General features: G+C 41.6%; 1 protein-coding gene across 2 annotated transcripts in view; it reads left to right on the top strand.

Annotated features, from left to right (window-relative positions):
* Window positions 1-3,576: 3,576 nt before the first annotated feature.
* The window catches only part of spns2 (SPNS lysolipid transporter 2, sphingosine-1-phosphate), a 75,716-nt gene continuing 59,459 nt past the window's right edge, over window positions 3,577-19,833 (top strand). For both annotated transcript variants that reach the window (XM_034098627.2, XM_034098628.2), the window contains exon 1: window positions 3,577-4,013. In XM_034098627.2, the coding sequence (XP_033954518.1) occupies window positions 3,782-4,013 (232 nt within the window). In that variant the 5' untranslated portion in view covers window positions 3,577-3,781. The remainder of the gene's footprint in view (window positions 4,014-19,833) is intronic.

The following is a 19,833-nucleotide window of genomic DNA, read 5'->3' as shown; positions in this document are numbered from 1 at the left end:
CATTGAAATCAAAGGACATTTTGACCCCTGGGCACGCCCACCTTTCACTCACACACTGAACTCTGTGCCCATGCTAAGACTACAACATTTAAGCTTGTTCTCAATCTCCATCCACTCTCGTGAAAATTGGTTAAGAATTATAAAACTCCTTAGACAATACACACTTTTTTCAGATGTATGGCTGATCATGTTGGCTGACAATCTGGGGTTCCTTTCCTCGCAAAGTCAAATTAGCTCTGTGCATAATTCACAATGGAATAGTGTATCAATTAGCTGGAGATGTTTTGGCTGCTCACTGACAGAACACAGATGGCACTGAAATACTCATCTGCATGCAGGATTGGACCTGTCCCAGCCATTCAGGGAGAAAGATCATTTGCTTTTGTTGCCGCTATCACAACCTTTTTCAGAAACACCTCTTGTGAAAAGTCATCTCATTGTTGGATGCTTTTCACATCAGACAACACACAGTGTAGCGAGACAAGGCAATGTCACCTTCTTTGGAACTATAGTTAAAAACTTCCTAAAGCAGTAATAAAGGGAGTTATATCCACACTTTGAATAGGAGAGCAAAGACCCTGAAGTCATTTAAGGCTTTCTAAATCTCTGTTTTAGACTGTGATATTGTTGGTGAATATCAGATAACACTGAAACTGTCAGAACGGAGCCAGTTGCATTGTGTTTGTCTTTCCTTCTCCAAACAGGATTATTTTTTTCCCCCTTATATTTTTATTCTATAACCACCAGGACTGCCACACACAAACATGTCCAGCAGTTTGGCTTCATCCAGAATGACTCTTATTTTCTATTCACCACTGTGCCCCAAACAGCTTATTGCGATGTAGATGTTTCTTGTGAACAATCTTGTACAAGTAAATGTTACATTCCTCAATTGCTTGCAGACAACCAATTTACTTTGTTTTGTTTATAGTTTGTTCATTTTTCCACCACAATAATTACTGGTGCAGAACTTTCTAGACAAAGTGACATTTGGGTCTGAGTGAAAAATCTCTGCTCTAATGGCTATGCTGGTGGTGAGTAGAAATGTAGCATTCTCCGGAGCCTGATTATAAACACTGCTGTTTTGTGCAGTCCAAATAGCCATGAGATAGAGATTGATAGGCGGTCAGGGCTCAGAATTATGCTGAGGCAGCAAATAATTTGCCATTACTTGTAAGAGGTAGATTCTTTATTAAAAACATGTGGAGTCAGTGTATATTGTGTGCTAAAAGGCTTAGTAGTATATGTTATAGCAGCTATTGGCCAGCACATCTCTATTGGGCTGAAAAAAGATTGCATATTATACCTTTTGTGTGATTCTTTAGCTTTAAAATGTGTAAGATTCCTTCATTTTTCGATGGCAATATTAAAACATCAGGAAATAATTGTAAAATGTTTGCAAGTCCACAAGTTATTTTTAGAATCACGGTGTCACAACCAAAATTTGTTTTTGAGTGTTATCAAGATTGTTACTTTTAATGCTTTTATTCTAACTTTTAGGATGACTATGATATTTGATATCCACTCCAACATTAAGCTACATTTCTGGACGCTGCATTCAAAAACAACAGCAACAAAAACGTATACCACAAAAATAAACAGCATCCTCCATTTTGAGGAAGACATATACAGAACACCTGGAATTGATGCCGGAATGTTGTCTGGCCAAAATGCAATGTTTTGAGATGTTTATACAGAATAAATGAGTACTTCTCTATTACTTTTGGCTGTTTACATTTATTTTAATAAGGTGCAATTTCTTCATTGTAATTGAATGTCATCTGAATCAACCTTGCATGATCATAAACTTCTTACATTAAATGTGTCTACATCAAAACCACAATCAACAATGTTGGCTTCTGGCATTGATGTTGAATCCCATCCCAGTAACTACATTTTGATTGTCAAATCAGCTCCTTGTCATTGTCAACACTGGATTAGATTACTTGTCTGTTTAGAATTTGGAAACCATAAATCTTGCTTTATTATTTCTTCTTATCTTACTTGCTGCAAATAATACAGTCCTTATCTGGCCTGCAGCTGGTTCAAAATGCAGCAGCGATACTTCTTCCTGGTACCAGGAAGAGAGGTTGCTTATCTGCTGGAGTGGCCTCTGAATGTGCAGAATTTATTTAAAGATTATTTTTATTTGTATGGACTGCAAACAGGTTGTATCTCTGAACTCCTTATGCCCGTATTCCACCTCGACACCCCTCAGATCTGCTGACTAATCACTGCTCTTTATTCAATGCTTCCAGTATGATCTGGAATCATTGGGCATATTCTGTTGTTGGAACTAAAACGAGTTTGAATCGACTCCAAGATAAGAACATTTCTTTTAATAGCCATCATGAAGACATCTTCTCTGTGCAATTCTGTTGTGTTTTGATGATGATTTTGTACATAATTATGTATTCTAAATTATTAGCAATGTGTGAATGATCCCCATAATTATGCCTGTGTTTTTGTAATCATCAGGGACTGTGAATAACAATTTACTCATTAACCAACTTTGGCACATTTAAATTGGGATGGAAACGGAAATGATGATTAATTTGCATTACTGTATACATTTTGCAACTCCAGGAAAAAAACATTAATCCAAAGATGTATTTTGGACCCTTTACTAAAAATGTGTACACACCAGGAGCGATGCAGTATCTTATTTTCATCTCTAAATGTATTTGTGCAACATAGTGACCTACTTTTATTAGTCTATATTTATTCACTGGGCTAGTACCGTCTAGCATTCATTGCTCCATTTCCAGAGGCTTTATTGTCATATGAACAATAGATAAAGCACAGTTTGGCATTGAACATCTGAATTCCCAGGTTCCCCCAACAATACAACATACAATACTTAAGACATAAAATCAAACAAAAATAGAAGAGATTAAATTAAAAAGATTACAAATAATTGCAGAAATAGTCACAATCATAATCCTTTGTCAATGTTAAAACAGGGGATTAAAGATTAAACAAATGAGTTGACTAACATATTAAATAGAGAGACAAGCACACTTTAATTAAATACAAATCAAATGGGTACACATAGATACACTAGTACAGATACATGCCTTAGAAAAGTAAGTGGACCTATACAATGGTAATGAAGTAGCAGCCAGGAATAACAGTAGTGAATAGCAGAAGTATATGTTACTCTTTGTTATTTATAATGTGTTGATTTAAAAAAAGGAGCAGCCAGTAATCACAATTATACATGAGAACAAAATTAGCCTATATATTGCAAAACAGTGTTTTTATAATATTGTATTGGCTTGGTAGCATAAGTAAGTGAAGACACTTCACTGAGCTTGAGATAAATTCAAAGATGACTATCAATAAGTATTAAGATAATCAAATTCACACCCTTCTTTTACCACTGTCCTTTTACCACTGCCCTTACAGCACAGCAAGTTTTTTTTTCTTTCTTCCCAGGCAGGCGCACCACACTCCGGTCCCATGCATCTGCAGCACTGTATCAGGTGCTCCATCATTCGCTGCCGGGCTTCAGGGGGCGGAGTCTCCGGCACCGGGTCACACCCCCTGCACTACAGCGCTCGGTCCTTAGAAAAAACACCAAGGAGCGCACAGCCCGTCCGTCATTGCACACTGCTACAAAAATATGACCCCGAGAAGAGTGAATCTTGCGCTTCAACACTTAGGACAACACACCGAATAATTCCAACAGAAATCACAGAACACCTCCGAGTCTCAACTACTCAATTTCTCTGTCCCTTGTTCCCCCCTTCTCTCTGCGCTGGATCTTTCGAGCCAAGACATGTGTGTGGAGAGCGATGGATGCGAGATTGAAGGCTGCAGCACTTTGGATGAGGTGCGCACGCTGTCCGGCAGCATGAGCCCCGCGTTGAAATCCAACCCGGACCTCCACCCGTGCAAGCCGGGGCACAAATTCCGAGCCGCGCTGCTCAAATGCCGCTCACCGGCTGCTGCCGCCGGGATCCTCACTTTTGGGAACGTCCTCAATTACATGGATAGATACACCGTAGTGGGTAAGAGATCTGACTTCTTCCTTTCTATTAGAGCATCATTTATTTATCTTAAGCACACCAGGGCTGCTTTCTGTATTCCATAGAGTGATACATGCGCGTAATTGCCCGTGAGCGGTGTTATGGAGCACACCTCAGCTGAGACGGGCGGAACAAAAGAGGCTTTGCCCAAGCGCAGTGGACAATCAGCTAAAAAGCACAAGACTGTCAGGTGTTTCCACTGTGTACTGTGGTTTAAATTAATAACATGTCTAAGATATCACTCAAGAAAGGCTGTACACTGATATTTTTTTACCCAGTGCTATAGATAATTGCAGATCCATCAATTAAGGGGACCAACTCTCCACTGTGTGTGTATTTGTGATAGGGCTCGTCTGTCAGTTTCAGCGACTGCAGAATGAGAGATAGAGTGTATCAGCGTGCAGAATCAGTCATTAGTTTCTCGCCGTTTCTGGGAGCGATTTATTCCAGGAACATCTAATCGCCTGTATGTTGTGTGGCTGGCTGTGTGTGTGTGTGTGTGTGTGTGTGTGTGTGTGTGTGTGTGTGTGTGTGTGTGTGTGTGTGTGTGTGTGTGTGTGTGTGTGTGTGTGTGTGTGTGTGTGTGTGTGTGTGTGTGTGTGTGTGTGTGTGTGTGTGTGTGTGTGTGTGTGTGTGTGTGTGTGTGTGTGTGTGTGTGTGTGTGTGTGTGTGTGTGTGTGTGGTGTGCTGTGCTGTGATGGGGCCATGTGGTGTTCATCCCCCTCAAGTGTCTGCATTTCCTCACTATAGCTGAGATCCAGAGCATCATTTATTCAAACTGAACACTACAGAGGGACATTTAAGCTTGGCATGTGTTACAATGAGAAAAGAGATTTGTTTTAGCCCAATTATGGAATTGATTAATTGATTAACAATCATAGATGTTAAAAAGACCACCAAGTGTAGAGCTCAGCGAGATAAAGCAGATTTTTCAGAGTGAGAGATATTTTATTTTGTTTAAATAATGTAAGAAATAGCCCTGGTAGAATCTAATTGTTTAGATGTTTGAGTCCCACAACTCACAAATGAATCTGATTTGAGTTAATTATTATGGATATAAGAGAGAATTGTATTAGCTGTTGTATACTCTCTGCAAATTAAAGGGTGTTACATTAGTCCTTATCCTCAAACATTTGGTGATTGGATTTTGTAAGGCTAGTTATCAAGGCTTGGACATCGGACTGTGGAAATGAATGGGTTAAAATTATTGCTGCAGCAGGGAGAATGGAGGGAAGCATGGGGAGAGCATTCTATTCTACAAAGAAACACCTTCCTGGTTAAAGTACATTAATACATTGATCATCTCAATGACCTGTGGAAATTTGCTTCCAAATCTTGCATTTTTCTACTCCTCCCAATTTATTTGCTGCAATGACTGCAATTATCTGACATCAAGATATCTAAAATTAGATGGAAAATGTGTAATTTCACTCTGTAGCCTGTGGAAGGGAGAAGGAGTGGCCCATTAAAACGGAACAATGCGTACACTTAAGTGTCCACAGCTCATCATCCTAAGGGCATAGTGAAGAGGAAAGCTACACACCCTCGGGCTCCTGAATGATCATGGAAGCCTTTAGCTGCTCAACCTACAGTCAATAATGTGATGATGGGTCATATCTAATCTTAGCATCTTTAAGCAGCACTCAGGCTCTGCTCATCCTCATCATGGATGCGTCAGTCTCCCTCCACACTAACCATTTGTACTACTTACACCTCCTCATGCTTTGATCAGAGGAAACCCCTCAATAAGGGCTCAAACACAACTCCTCCGTTCTCTATATCTGGACCTTGCTGTGCTTTGGCAGGATGATGATTGACTGAGGGATGAGGAGAAAGTGGAGAAAGGGAAGTGGATGCGTAGGATGGGGTTAGGAAAGGGAGGGTGGTTGCAGCAGCCCGGGCTAACCCTCTTGGAGGAGGCTGTGCTCGGTGCATGTGGCTCATAGGGATCCCCATCTTTTCCTAATCCTGCTACCGTCCGGAACGCTGACGGACTGTTTTGCATGATGCATTGGCAGCTTCTGAGTCAGACTCTCACACAGAATGAGGACCGGCAACCATGTGCATCCAACACAACCGATACCAACAGAGCTGATCTGCTGTTCTCCTCCTTCCTCTCTCCTCCTCCTGAGCTACATTGCAGTATAGTAATTAGGTGGTGCGCCTGTGTTGGAGGCGCAGTGTTCTTTTTCCATGGAGAGCTGCAAGGATTAATGGACTCATCGATTAGTTGATCAGAAGAAAAATAATCGACGACTATTTCTATTATCTGGTTATCATGAAAGTACATTTTCAAGCTAAAATGTACGATAATGTCTTTTTCGGCCTCTCATTTATGGAGATGTGTTGCGTTTAATTGATTTATATCATATTAGGTGAATATTAGGGCTTTGGACTGACACATCAAGACATCACATTTGACTTTGAGGAACTGGGATTTAAAATGTTCACTCGTTTTTGACATTAGATTGAATGATTAATCAGCAAAACATTTTTGCAGATTTATCGGTATTGGAATTAAAGATTTTTTTTCTTTTTAATGCGTCTTTTAGCTTAATGTTGTATTTTCCTTAGTTCATTTTCCTTAGTGGGATTAAGTTTATATATATATATCAAATGTTCCTTTCCACCTTGTGGACTCCCCCGAGCTTTCAGTCCCATCCTCCTTTACTAATCACTTTGCTCTCCGCTTCTCCAGCTCTGTTGTTCTCTTTCTTAAGCGGCAGGTACCCAAAGCGCATCCCGACTCATAGATCTATAATGTCAATTACAGGCATCAGCACACACCCACAGAACACTCACACACATTTAGAAAAAGACTCTCCCCACCATTTCAAGAGGGGCTGAATGAGAGAGGGGAGGGGCCGGTGCTGCAGTGGCAGGCAGTCGGAGGGAAGTGGACGCAGAGTGCAGGGCTGAGCCCAAGTGATGCAGCCCCCCCCCACAACCTTCCCCGACGTCAGTCAAAAGGTCTTTGTACCAGCAGCCATTACTGTAGTGTGTGTGGATCACTAAAGCATTGTCACAGGGACAGAGGGTGACCATTCCAGACACCGGGGCTATTCTGCTCCACAACAATGATGGGAAAATTGCACCAACCAATGCACAGCAGCAGTGTCAAAAGACTTGGATCTTTCTGTTAATCCCCGGTGTCAGAGGTGAAGCCACACACACACGCACATAAAAAAACACCACCTACAATACACTTTATGATTCCAACACTTGACTTCTCCAAGCCGATGGTGTGAACCACAACAAAAAGTCACAATGTCTTTTAGTTTTATGAGGGGTTGTTTTTCTCTGGATTTGATAAATCACAGCCAATATTTTTTATTACACGGCTTGGATTTTTAATGCCAGCAGTGTGTGAGGAGTGACGGCTCCAACATAGTCGTGTGAGACTTGAGCTGCTGCATATTGGAGGGAATGTTTAAGATGGAATAAGGGAATGTGTAATCATTCAGGTTTCTAAAAATGACTAATTCTGAGTCCGGGAATTACATTTACCTATAATAAGCAAATCACAGTAATACACTTCCACTTTTCCATTCCTTAAATTGTTCTTTCCACTCCTTTTAAAACTCATTTTGAATATCTGTTGCAGTCTTGTAATGCGTTGTGGAAATGAGACAGTGATCTGTTTTTTGTTATGGGCCACATACAAGTGTGAGAAGGCCCAATTTAAGGGCTTCTGAAAAGAAAAGAAATACTCAAAGTTGGATTATAGGCTCAGCTGTTCAGCCGGTGGGTCAGACCTGACCTGCAGTGCTCCTTCAGAAGCATGTGCTCGTTTTTACAACTGTCTGTGAAACAGACGAGGCAGAAATGGGGAGCGTCTGGAACATTTCAGGTTGTCCTAAAGAGGTCTGTCAACCCCTTCTGATCACTGTGTTTGAAAATAGAAGCAGGCAGGGAAATAAGATGGAGATCAAACATGATTGGAGTGGAGGTGGATGAGTTACGATGCTCCGGTCGGGTCACTGGTGTGCGGCCTTTGGAAGAAAACCCCAGACACTTCTTTTCCATTTGCTTTTCAGAGTGCTCTGAGATTTAGAGGGCCACAATTTAATTTAATTTCAGGTGGCTCTGAAACATTAAATCCCGGTGCTGGTCTCTGCAGCCCCACAGCAGACAGTCCAAGCTCCTCGACAGCTTATCATAAAGAGGGGATTAAGCCTTTTTTCAGAGAATATGAGGATATGTGAGGCAGACACTGGGTACTTAAACTTATTTGCCTGCTAAGTACCCTGATGTGTGTCAACTCTAGCCACCCCCCTGTGTGCACCCAGAGGCACCCCCCTTCTTAGCCAGCAATGGGGCATTTTGGGGGGTACTGACTGCAGCCTAATCTGTGGTGTGCAGAAATGTTGAAGAGCTGCAGATTAGCAGGTCTTCCCGATACCTTAATCTGAGTCGTCTCAGTCAAGCTGTCATTCCAGAAATACCCAAAAATGGGGTTGCATCCCATTGGACAAGTGTAGGACCCTTGCATGTGAACTATTGGCATCTTGCTTACAGACACAGATGACCATGTGGTGATAATCCTCTTAAGGCAAGCTCTGTCGCACTGTAAAGAAGATGTAGCAATCTATCCAGTCTGACAGGCTATGCAGATTAATTCCTGATAGCTTTGTCCAGTTCCTTTGTGGCTACTAATTATCACTGTCCACCATTCCTCATATTCACAGTGTAAATGATGCACATTTTTTCTGCTTTCTACATATTTTCCTGTCTGTTGTCACAATACAAAGTGCTCTTTCTTGAGTGGAAGTCATCAAAGTTGAAGAAAGTGCAACACTTTCAGTTCCGCAGAGGCTATAGGAAATAACAGAAGTGAAGACACTAATCTCTGTGTCAGTTAGAGAAATTTGGGGCTAAAACAAATTCTACTCAAATTCAAGAGTAGAAAATAGTGTTTCTGCATGACAATCCCAAGTGTAGAATATCTCGCTGACAGTTTTTTGAGCTACTGGTAGAAACATGTCAGTGCAGATCTTCTCAGTATGAAGTGTTGCTGCAGAATATGTCAGGATTAGACATACAGAAGTGTCTCCTGACTACCAAACTGTGTGAGAGGCTGTGTGGGCAACGCTCAAGTTGCTCAAGTCTTCACACTTTTGCCTATTTCACCCTCTCTTGTTTTTTAGTGTTCACATTAAAGGACTCAAAACAACGGCACAGACATTGAAAAGATGGTTGGCCCTCTAGTAATTTACTTTATAGGGCTGCTGCGTGTTTTTTTTACCGTTTGATGTTGAGCTGTTTCGAATTAGACCCTGTAGCTAGTATGAGATGTCTCTTCGAAAGATATTACCATTTCAGCACTAGTTAAGTGCAGAATACCTCAACATCCTTTAAAACTGCTGTTGACAGCAATGTATTGATACTATTCAACAGATGTTAAATGGAGTCATTGCAATTACATGATATCCTACCGAGTGGACATTTCCAGACTGGTTCCCCACAGAGGTCTCGCTAATCTCTTTATGTCTATATCCTGGCGTGCCATTCCCACTGCTGTGAGAAAACAGTCTGTGTGTTCTTTAGGCTCCGATTTAGCCAACGTCTGTAATAGTAACCAGTGGAATTAGACGAGGTTTCTTCCTCTGCCAGTGTAGGCTCTTTCATGTGGCTACTCCAGATTTTAGCATCGAGCAGACGCACTTCCCTTGTAGCAGCGTTCACCCCTGTGACCCCCCCGGTATGAGCGCACCGCTTCATGACTCTGCTGATGGTCACTTTGATGCAACTTTTTGACTCTTCCCCTCCGTACAGCTGTTATTTTGGCATTGCCCCAACCTTGCATCCGACATCTCTCTTCACATTTACGAGGCTATTACATGTGTTGCATTCTAAGAGGATATTTATACACGCTGTTGCCAATGCTGTAACATAGAGGTTTAAGTTTAAGTTTAAGTTGAAGGACATGAGGTAAGGATACTGCGGGAGAGGAAAGGTACAGGTGCATCCCATTGTACTAGAAACAACAGGAAGTAAGCCATTGTAGTTTGGCCCATTGATTTAGCTTGCTTACCAACATGGTCAGCAGTTCTAGGTCTACAGGATCAGCGACACAGCATCATGCAGGAAGTAAGGCACTCTAAAAACCTTATTGCTTGATTGCTTCAATTGGCATTCAACGGTCTCCTTCTTTGAGGCCCCATTTACACGGGAACGCAAACACAAACAAAACGCAAACGAACCGAATTCGATATCAAAAAAGTATTCCGTTCACACGGATACGGCTCAATAAACATGTCCCTTCACACAAGACCACTCGACCCGCTGGAGACGCTGTAGTACATATGCCGGGCCTGTAAGTGGCGCTGTACTTCCGCCACAAAATACACCAAAAGCAGCGAAGAAGACCCCCGAGCATGGTTGCCATGGTTGCCTGGTTGCCCTTCTGTTTATTCTCCACGGTGGATTTAGCAACATGTAGTTCATGTAGTTATCCATGTCCACTTGTTGCTGATGGTTGTGGTAGAGGAGCTGTAGATGTTGCACTAACATCTGTAGCATGGTCAGTAGCATGGTCAGTAGCTACTGACAGTAGCTACTGACCATGCTACAGCAGTGAGCAGCAGAGGTGGGGAGAGGCGGGGCTATGGTTTCATCGTTATCAGGAAAATGATCGTATAGGACGTACACACGGAGCCGTTAGGCCTCCCAGAGCGTTCCGTCCGCAGATCTATCTACCTTGGGACCCGTTATTGTTTTAGGAGTCCGTTTTTGCGGTTCCGTTACGGCCTCGTCTGAACGAACGGGCTATACGAAAGAGAAAAGTAGCGGATACAACCCGCTTCGTTCCTGTGTAAACAGCACCTGAGTCATAACAAGCTAGAAAACTGATCTAGGGCGTGGCCACCGTGTGATTGACAGGTCACTACCACAGAATTGTCCGTTCAGGGTTCAGATTATTGTTTGGTTGCACTTTATTAACCCTAACCCTAACCATGGTTCCAAAAACCAAGATGGCGACGGACAAAATGCCAAACTCAAGACTCTAAAATGATAGTCCACTAACCAATGGGTAACACATCAATTTAGAACAAAGCCACACATCAAGTTTTTGACAAAATCCATCATCATCAAGAATCTGAGTGGCTCTTTCAACATACGGAGCCTTTTTCTTATCCTTTACCCTCTTATCTGTTTTTTTATCTTTCAACTTCCAGTAGCTTGACGAGTCAACTTGTAAAAGAAGGCCGTGCTTGCTCAAGCTGCCTGTTGATCTTTGAAATGTGAAGGTGATAATCACTGACCTCCCCTTTGTCATCATAGGAGCGTGTGGACATAAGGACGGGGTGTTAGTGACAAACACCAACCTGTTTATATAGGGATAATAGCCCTGAGATAAGAACAGTGTCATCTAACTTCCGTCCAACTTTGAAGACATGTTGAATTGATAGTGACATCAGTCCCAAGCAGAAGGAGGGGGATTCTCCCAGTCTCTATTCAGCCATTCCTAAACACATTTGCATTTGCCCCAATGTTAAAAGGCACACCTCCCTTCCTGTCTGTTTATCTGAGAGTGTTTATCTGAAGAAAAGGGCTGATATTCCTCTCTCAAGCCAGAAGGCAACATTGCAGGAAGGAAGGAGTAATGATTTGGGATGTGTTAAGCACGCTGCTCATCGTTTATAAATTGCGATTGGAAAAAATGTTGCTTTCCTCACTCCCAACATTCCATCACTTTTGATAACCTCTACAAATATTAAGGCAAATACTACAGCCAACATTTTTTTTTAGGTGAAAATATGAATAATTGTGTTAAAATAATGAGATTTATGAGATTCTACAGTCAAAACATTTATCCCTAATTTTTAGGCAACACTGACTTTTCACTCCTCAGACCACACTGAGTGGTCTCCAGCTACCCCAAACATTCCAATGACATTCACATCCATTTCAACAATCACACACCAAAAGAGAAACCAATCTAAAATGCCACTTGGAGATAGGAAACCTCCTCCAGAGCCAATGCTGCATTCACATGCTCCAGGTGGTTCCATTTCTACAGTTGGGAAGTCATTCTTCCAACTTTTTGTTTCAACAACACGTTGATATCTGATCACATCAATTCCACTATTTAGGAACAATGTTTTTCAGTATAATTCAACACATATTAAGACATAAGTACAGCACAATGTCTCGTTACAGAAAATAAAACTTAATTTGCCTGCAGGCAGACAGATGACAAACCTAATCCTCACCAAAACTTGGAGACACAATCTCCTAAAACATAAAAAAAAGACAAAGCTAACGGTCATATTCAAATGTTCCACTTAGCACTCTAGCTGAGACTGCATAGGGATGAAGAAATGGAAATAGAAGACAATGCAATCCATTTCTCGACTTTGCAAAACACGCACACACAGACCCTGAATATTGATCAACAGAACAGCAGCGTGGAATTTGTTACAAGTGATGAAACCGTAATGTCCTGGGACACACTGAAATTGGATTTTTCTCTGACACATTAACAAGTTGTTCCTGCGAGGATTTGGAATCTAATATTGACCTGCAGCACCAGTCACAGTCGGAGGTTGTGAAAGCAGAGCTGCAGCTAGCAGTGATATTAGCTCTCAGCTCCTGAGGCTCTCACAGCTGCTTAAATAATATTTGGAGTGCTTATTTACAGCAGCCCTATATTTGACAAACCTTCCCTGCTGAGGATAAATGTAATCTTTCCAATGTGATTGAGTAAATAGTGAAGCCTGGCACTGGGATTATGTAATCTTTTAATATCCACTGATCAGGCCCAAGATGAGGTCCTGTGTGCGTTCCCTCACATGTTTCATCAGCTGTTTTTATGATTTCATTTCAGGATATCTTTCATGATGTCAGAGCTAGATGAGATTGCAGCAGGATTTTCATTACTGTGTTTGGTGTATGCGTTACTGTGTATGGGAAGAGCTGGGGGTTGAATGAGGGTGGTGACCTCTTTCAAAGACCTTAGATCTTAATGTTAATGCCCTGGGTCAGAGGTGGACACACACACACACACACACACACACACACACACACACACACACACACACACACACACACACACACACACACACACACACACACACACACACACACACACACACACACACACACACACACACACACACACACACACACACACACACACACACACAGAGACCCTAGTGTGTCTTTCTTCTGTAAAAGGTTCACACTTAGGATTGAATGCCTATGAGAATGTGTCATTGGGTATGTGTTTCCAAGACATCAGTGCTGTCACAGGGAAAATACATATGTGCATTACACAGGTATTAAAGGGACAGTTCCTCCCGAAATTTAAAAACACCTATTATTTCCTCTTACCTAGTAGTAGTGCTATTTATCTATACTGTAGCTATGTCGTGATTCCTATCACTCAAAATAAACCACAGACCTTGTAGTTTAGATAGATACAGATAAATTGTTTACAGAACTACACCGGCAACGAGTACATTTGTCAGAGAGTAAAATAGATACTGCATAAAACCAAAACCTCATAATTTGATAAACAGCCCTAAAGGTAAAAATGTGAATTTTAATGTTGTGCTGGCAGCAACACATCTTATCCAATCAGTCCAGCTTCTCATTCAATGTCTAGCTAATATGGCACTGCACAGCTTGATCATCAGGCAAGCATATGTATGCATGTTTATTTTCTGCATTAGCTGTAGAAGAATTTCCTTATGACAGACTGCCAGGCTGAGTTTAGCTTGTTTGTTTCTGCATTGCAGTTGTACACCAGAATGTTTGGTTACGCCTCACTGCCCGGGAGGATTATTGCAGCGTTCTTTTGATACTTCTGCACCATAAATGTTTACTGGTCCATGTTTTAATTACATAAATCTGCAGGCAGCCTGTCAACACACCACTTCAAAAGTGTATATTGCATGTATTTATAACACTGGATATATAACATTCTACATTAAGATAAGTCTGTTTCCTGTTGTGGTGGTTCTGGAATAAAGTGAGACTGATGAACAAGACGTAGATGTTCAGTGATGCTTTAGGAGACCGGACCGCAGCATACTGCAGTAGCACCATTCAGGTTGTTGATGGAAGTATGTGGGCAGCGCACCAGTGTTAAGCGTCTTGTGCATTTTTCTTATTGTGGTATAATGACTGACTGCATCAGGCCCAAGGCTGTGTGCTGTAGGTATGTGTGCCATTCTTTAATGAAACACACCTGGTATATGGAAGAAGTCATAGAAGGCGAAAAAGGATACCTAGGTGTGTATTTCCCACGCTGAGTTGAATTCAAAGTCACGCATCACAATTAAAAAGTTCCAGAGTTTACTTTTGGCAATGAGGTTGCACACTTTTTCATCATGAAAAATGAGATCAGAAATCAAATTATGTTTTGTAATTATTCCCGAGGTCATCTTTTATAAGTTTGCGCAAAAAGACATATTTGGGTTTCTCAGAGTGTTTGATGAAAAAGCAGAGGAAGTAATGAGATGCATATCTAATTCATGAGACAGTGAAAGATGAACCCCTCAGCCTTAACTAAACTGTCCTCCCTATAAAGGAGATTAAATGGAGTTGGGAATTAGTTTTTTCCCATTATATGAAGAGACAGTGTGAGAGTGGCATTGGTTGGATTGCTTTTGAGCATCTGTAGAGGTCACCTTGACAGGATGTCAGAATGAAAAATGCTTTTATGTGTCCGATTGGTCTTCCCTTGGGCTGTAGTGTGGATAGAGGACAAAGCCTGGAGATAGAAAAAACATGTTTGATATTCAAATTGTTTTACCTTTGAACTCCTGGGAGGCATTGCAGCATTAAAGTAGCTATTGGGTTATTCTGCTGTGTTTTAGTGGATTGGAGTTGCAGATATATGACATTACTCATGGTCCAAATGAAGAAGGTGTGGCTGACCTGGAGAATCATGATCGATGTGTGGGTGTAGAGACAAACTCATTCATGACAGAGGTTATCACTATGCACACTAAAACTATAAATGGTTTCCTTATTTCATCAGTCATACTGCCGCATAATCCAGTCAAACAGCCTTGTCACAAAATGGAGGCTAAAATTAAGTCTTTTTTTTCCGTACTACTCTTCATCAAATATTAAATATATCTCCAACATCTAACTACACTTTATTCACTATGTCGTATTCAACGAAAAGCTTTTTTTATAATAGGAATTTTAATGGTGTGTGACAGGTGTATTTATTATTCATTCTTTTCCAGTTACAAACAATTTTACAAATGTTACCCAATACATTCTTGGATTTTTTTGTTGTCTTGAAGAATGGAAATGAAAATAATATGCTATACACATTAGGACCAGCTGGACCATTATTGCTACTGAATTCTCAATTTTTTGGAGCCTAGGCACTGTGATTATTCACAGATGATAGCTTCACTGCAGCGGTTTGATGCTAAATGGAGCTGAAAAAATGTTCAGCTCTGTGGGATATACAGTCAGTTTGACAGCCTGTGGACATCTTATCGTTATGCTTTATATCTCACACTGCCAGTGAAACAAGGAACACGAACAAGATGAGTCAGGTGTCGAGCCTGGAGAACAAAAACATATTCTGTTCAAAGTGTATCTGTAAAGTATCAAATAAGTAACTGAATACAGCATGCAGCATATTAGAGCATTCTGCTTTATCTTTGACTACGCTTTGTCTAAATGAGCTTCATTAATGAGATCATATAAGAGATCTGGTCATGGCTGTTCGTACAGTTTGTGATGACATGAAATCTCATTATAAACACTACATAATGACATTAATCCTCCACACAGTTATGTAAAAATAGCACAGGGATTACCGACAGGATATTTCAAATTCACATGTACTGACTCTCAAACACACACACACACACACACACACACACACACACACACACACACACACACACACACACACACACACACACACACACACACACACACACACACACACACACACACACACACACACACACACACACACACACATGCGCACACATGCGCACACACACACACACACACACACACACACACACACACACACACACACACACACACACACACACACACACACACACACACACACACACACACACACACACACACACACACACACACACACACACACACACACACACACACAGAGAGACACACTAATGTAGTGTATTGGACACATTGACCCCCATCTTTACATATCCCTATTCCCTACATGTCCAGCTGGTCAGTCTATGGTTGGTGGTTTCGCCACTTATCTTTTGACTGACATATCTCAACAAATATAGGACACATTTTTTTTACAAGAGGTATTTTTGGTCTCCGGGGGAAGAATCCTATTATGCTTTGGGTAACCCTGACTTACACATTTTGACTTATTCAATTAATTATCTTACATATATTTGATATATTGTCGGAAATTATGTTTGAGACATTCATGACCCCCAGGGGATGAACAAAATAAAATACAAAAATAAACCTTTATGGCCCAGATTATGTCAAAATTTGACTTTATTCAACAATTAAAGCTAGAAATACCTATAAAAAATAAGCCTTTCCATCACGTTTTGTGTTGTTGCTCCACTAAGATGGAGAACATGGCAAACTGCTAAATATTAGCACGTTAGCATTGCCATTTTGAGCATTTTGACTTTGCTCAAAGCCATTGTGGGTAGTTTTTTATGAATTGATTTAAATGGTCCAAATTGAATGGAAACCTTAAAGCATTTTCATTGCTTTGTGAAAGAGACCATTTCCATTTCACATCTTCTATCAAACGAAAGTAGACACCATTTGAGTCCTTCTCTGTTTCTGTCTCCGGTTAACGTGGCTCTTTTTCAAAATTCCACATAAATAACACTCCTCCTGGGTTCACATTCAAGGTTGAGTTCAACTGCTGTTCAGTATTCCTGAGAGACGCTGGTGTGAACGAGTGCAGCTCGCGGAGATCCCCTGGCAGTCAGACAGTCTCATCTCATCTCAAATACCTTTGCTTCGCCTCACTGCATCCCTCTCTTATACATCTAATGCATTATCTCATAACGAACATGTGGATGTATTATAGATGAGCTATAGGTTTAGTCTGCTCCCTCGATGCTTCACTATGCATCCTCTCCACAACCATCAAATATTTAGCACGTACTGGCTGGGACTAATGCACCGCGGCCCTTCAGCTGAATTCAAGCTTTTGATTAGTGAAAGAAAATTAGGTTGAAAACAAGCTCTATTAATCAAAGTGGTTAGGCTGGCAATCCTACAGGCCTTTAATTTGATATCGCCCCAGTTTGGCTGTCACACATTTTGAAGATTAGAGTGAAAGCTGTTCCAAATGTTACTGAAATAACAGCATATTCATCCTCACACTCTGGCAGGTGTTCTTTATCTTGGTGTGTTATAGTGGTATATTGGGCTTTAGTGTCTTTTTGATGCACTTGCACTGTCACACCCACACATTGTCAGCAAAATCAAACAAAGGACAGGAACTGAAACCAGTACTCAAGTTTTCACTTTCTAATTTTGCGTATCAGTGGTTTGTGGGTTTTGCAAACAATTCTTATGTTGACATGATCGGACATGATGGGTTGTTACAGGTGAGAAGATGATCCAGGAAGTACATTCTGACAATCCTGTCACAAATATGTTTCTAATAAAAGCCAGCCTACGTAGGAAGTTGGGATGGTGTGACGCTGTGTGAAACAAAACTTAGTGATCACTCAGTTTTCAACGTTTGTAATTCAAATAACATAACTAAGACACTTAGGTTTAGTTAAATAATGGTGTTTTACTTAACCTAACCAATACATATGATGTTAAATTTTTTATTTGTGCGTCTTTTCAATTTACAACATTAACCACGTAAGTAAAATTGCGATTGTAATCCACAAGTACATGTTCCCTTTAAATATGATTAAAAATGCAGTTCAGTTGTAAGAGAATAGGATTCTTTTCGGGAGTACATTTCCTCTCTTTACAGCGAATAGCTCTACTGAACAACTACTGATCAAAGGTAGTCTACATGACTCGACTGAAATTGATCTATAGTGTTTCTCACTGGTTGTACAGTTCAAGTTTTTGTTGGGCGAAGTAGAAAAGCAGCAGGCCTTGAACTCTCTGGCGCACTCAAACTCTTGCTCATGTTGTTTTCTTGCGTGAGCTCTGAAGTTCCTCCTGTGCAGTTCTTCACAGTTTCCCAGACATTTGCAGTACGTTTCCTTTCTGTGTGGCAGGGAGAGGAAGTGGAATGGAAAAAGCACTCCCCCGCCCACTGCGGCCACATGGCAAGGGAGGAGAGCAGTCGGTCAGGAGCCCGCCGGCCACAGTCGGGCATATTTGTGGTCAGCTTTCTCCTCTCTGCAGTCTGCAGCGCGGCCTGCCTCTGCACTCTGTTGCTCCCTCCCTGAGCTCTTTCTCACTCTCTCTTGCACGCTCAAATCCCCCAAAAATTGGCCACGAGAACAACCCGAAAAGATGCACTTTCTCCTCACTCATTACCTCTTCCTCCTTTCCCAGACTATTTATACGGATGGGGTTGACACATGAAAAGGGATCCCCCCTTAGCAGGAATGAAGGGGAAGGATTTAGCTACATCAGCAGAGCGGTTCACCGCTATCCGTCACTCTGGCCAGAATGAATGACTTCCATCCCATTGGCTCATTCTCACTCAAACACACACACAGTCATACCAGGGAAAAGGGGAACACACACACACACACACACACACACACACACACACACACACACACACACACACACACACACACACACACACACACACACACACACACACACACACACACACACACACACACACACACACACACACACACACACACGTATACTATATATATAAACAATGGAAACATATTCTTTACAAAACGGATCCAGCCAAGACCCGATTGTAGCCACCACCCATTTTTTCTCTGCTCCTCATGAGTCCTCTTCCCTACCTCTCTGTGTCTGTGTGTCTCTAACACTCACCGCTGTTAAATTGGACCGCTATTCTCTCCTTCCTCTTAGCCTAGTTTCTTAAAGCAGAAATAGAACCAAGGGGGGGACGGAGATCCACAAGTCTCTGTTGGGGATTTGATATTAAATCCGTCCTCTCCGTGCCGACGGAAGTTCTGCGTGTGCATATCTGAGTGTGTGAGTGTGTGTGTGTGTGTGTGTGTGTGTGTGTGTGTGTGTGTGTGTGTGTGTGTGTGTGTGTGTGTGTGTGTGTGTGTGTGTGTGTGTGTGTGTGTGTGTGTGTGTGTGTGTGTGTGTGTGTGTGTGTGTGTGTGTGTGTGTGTGTGTGTGTGTGTGTGTGTGTGTGTGTGTGTGTGTGTGGTCTAGCCTTAATATACTTGTGGGGACCTAAATCTGTTTACACAGTCACGTGTGGGGACTCGCCTCCCTTATGGGGACAAATTGGAGGTCCCCATGAGGGGAATCATTAATTTTAGGGTGAAGACTTGGTTAGGTTTAGGATTAGGGTTAGGGTAAGGGTAAGGTTAAGGGTAAGGGTTAGGGTAAGGGTAAGGTTAAGGGTAAGGGTTAGGGTTAGGCATATGTTGGTTATGGTTAAGGTTAGGATAAGTCTCCAGGAAATGCATGTAAGTCAATGTAATGTCCCCTGAAGTGATGTATACATGGAATGTGTGTGTGTGTGTGTGTGTGTGTGTGTGTGTGTGTGTGTGTGTGTGTGTGTGTGTGTGTGTGTGTGTGTGTGTGTGTGTGTGTGTGTGTGTGTGTGTGTGTGTGTGTTATGGTGTATTTTTGAGTGTACGGTGGTCCCAGAGGAGTAATGCTGGCGGTGTGCGTCACTGCACGAAAGCTGGCCTTGCAATAACAGCATGCT

The sequence above is a fragment of the Pseudochaenichthys georgianus genome, chromosome 14 (genome assembly GCF_902827115.2).
Source record: "Pseudochaenichthys georgianus chromosome 14, fPseGeo1.2, whole genome shotgun sequence".
NCBI lineage: Eukaryota > Metazoa > Chordata > Actinopteri > Perciformes > Channichthyidae > Pseudochaenichthys > Pseudochaenichthys georgianus.
This window is presented reverse-complemented; position numbering and strand designations above follow the sequence as displayed.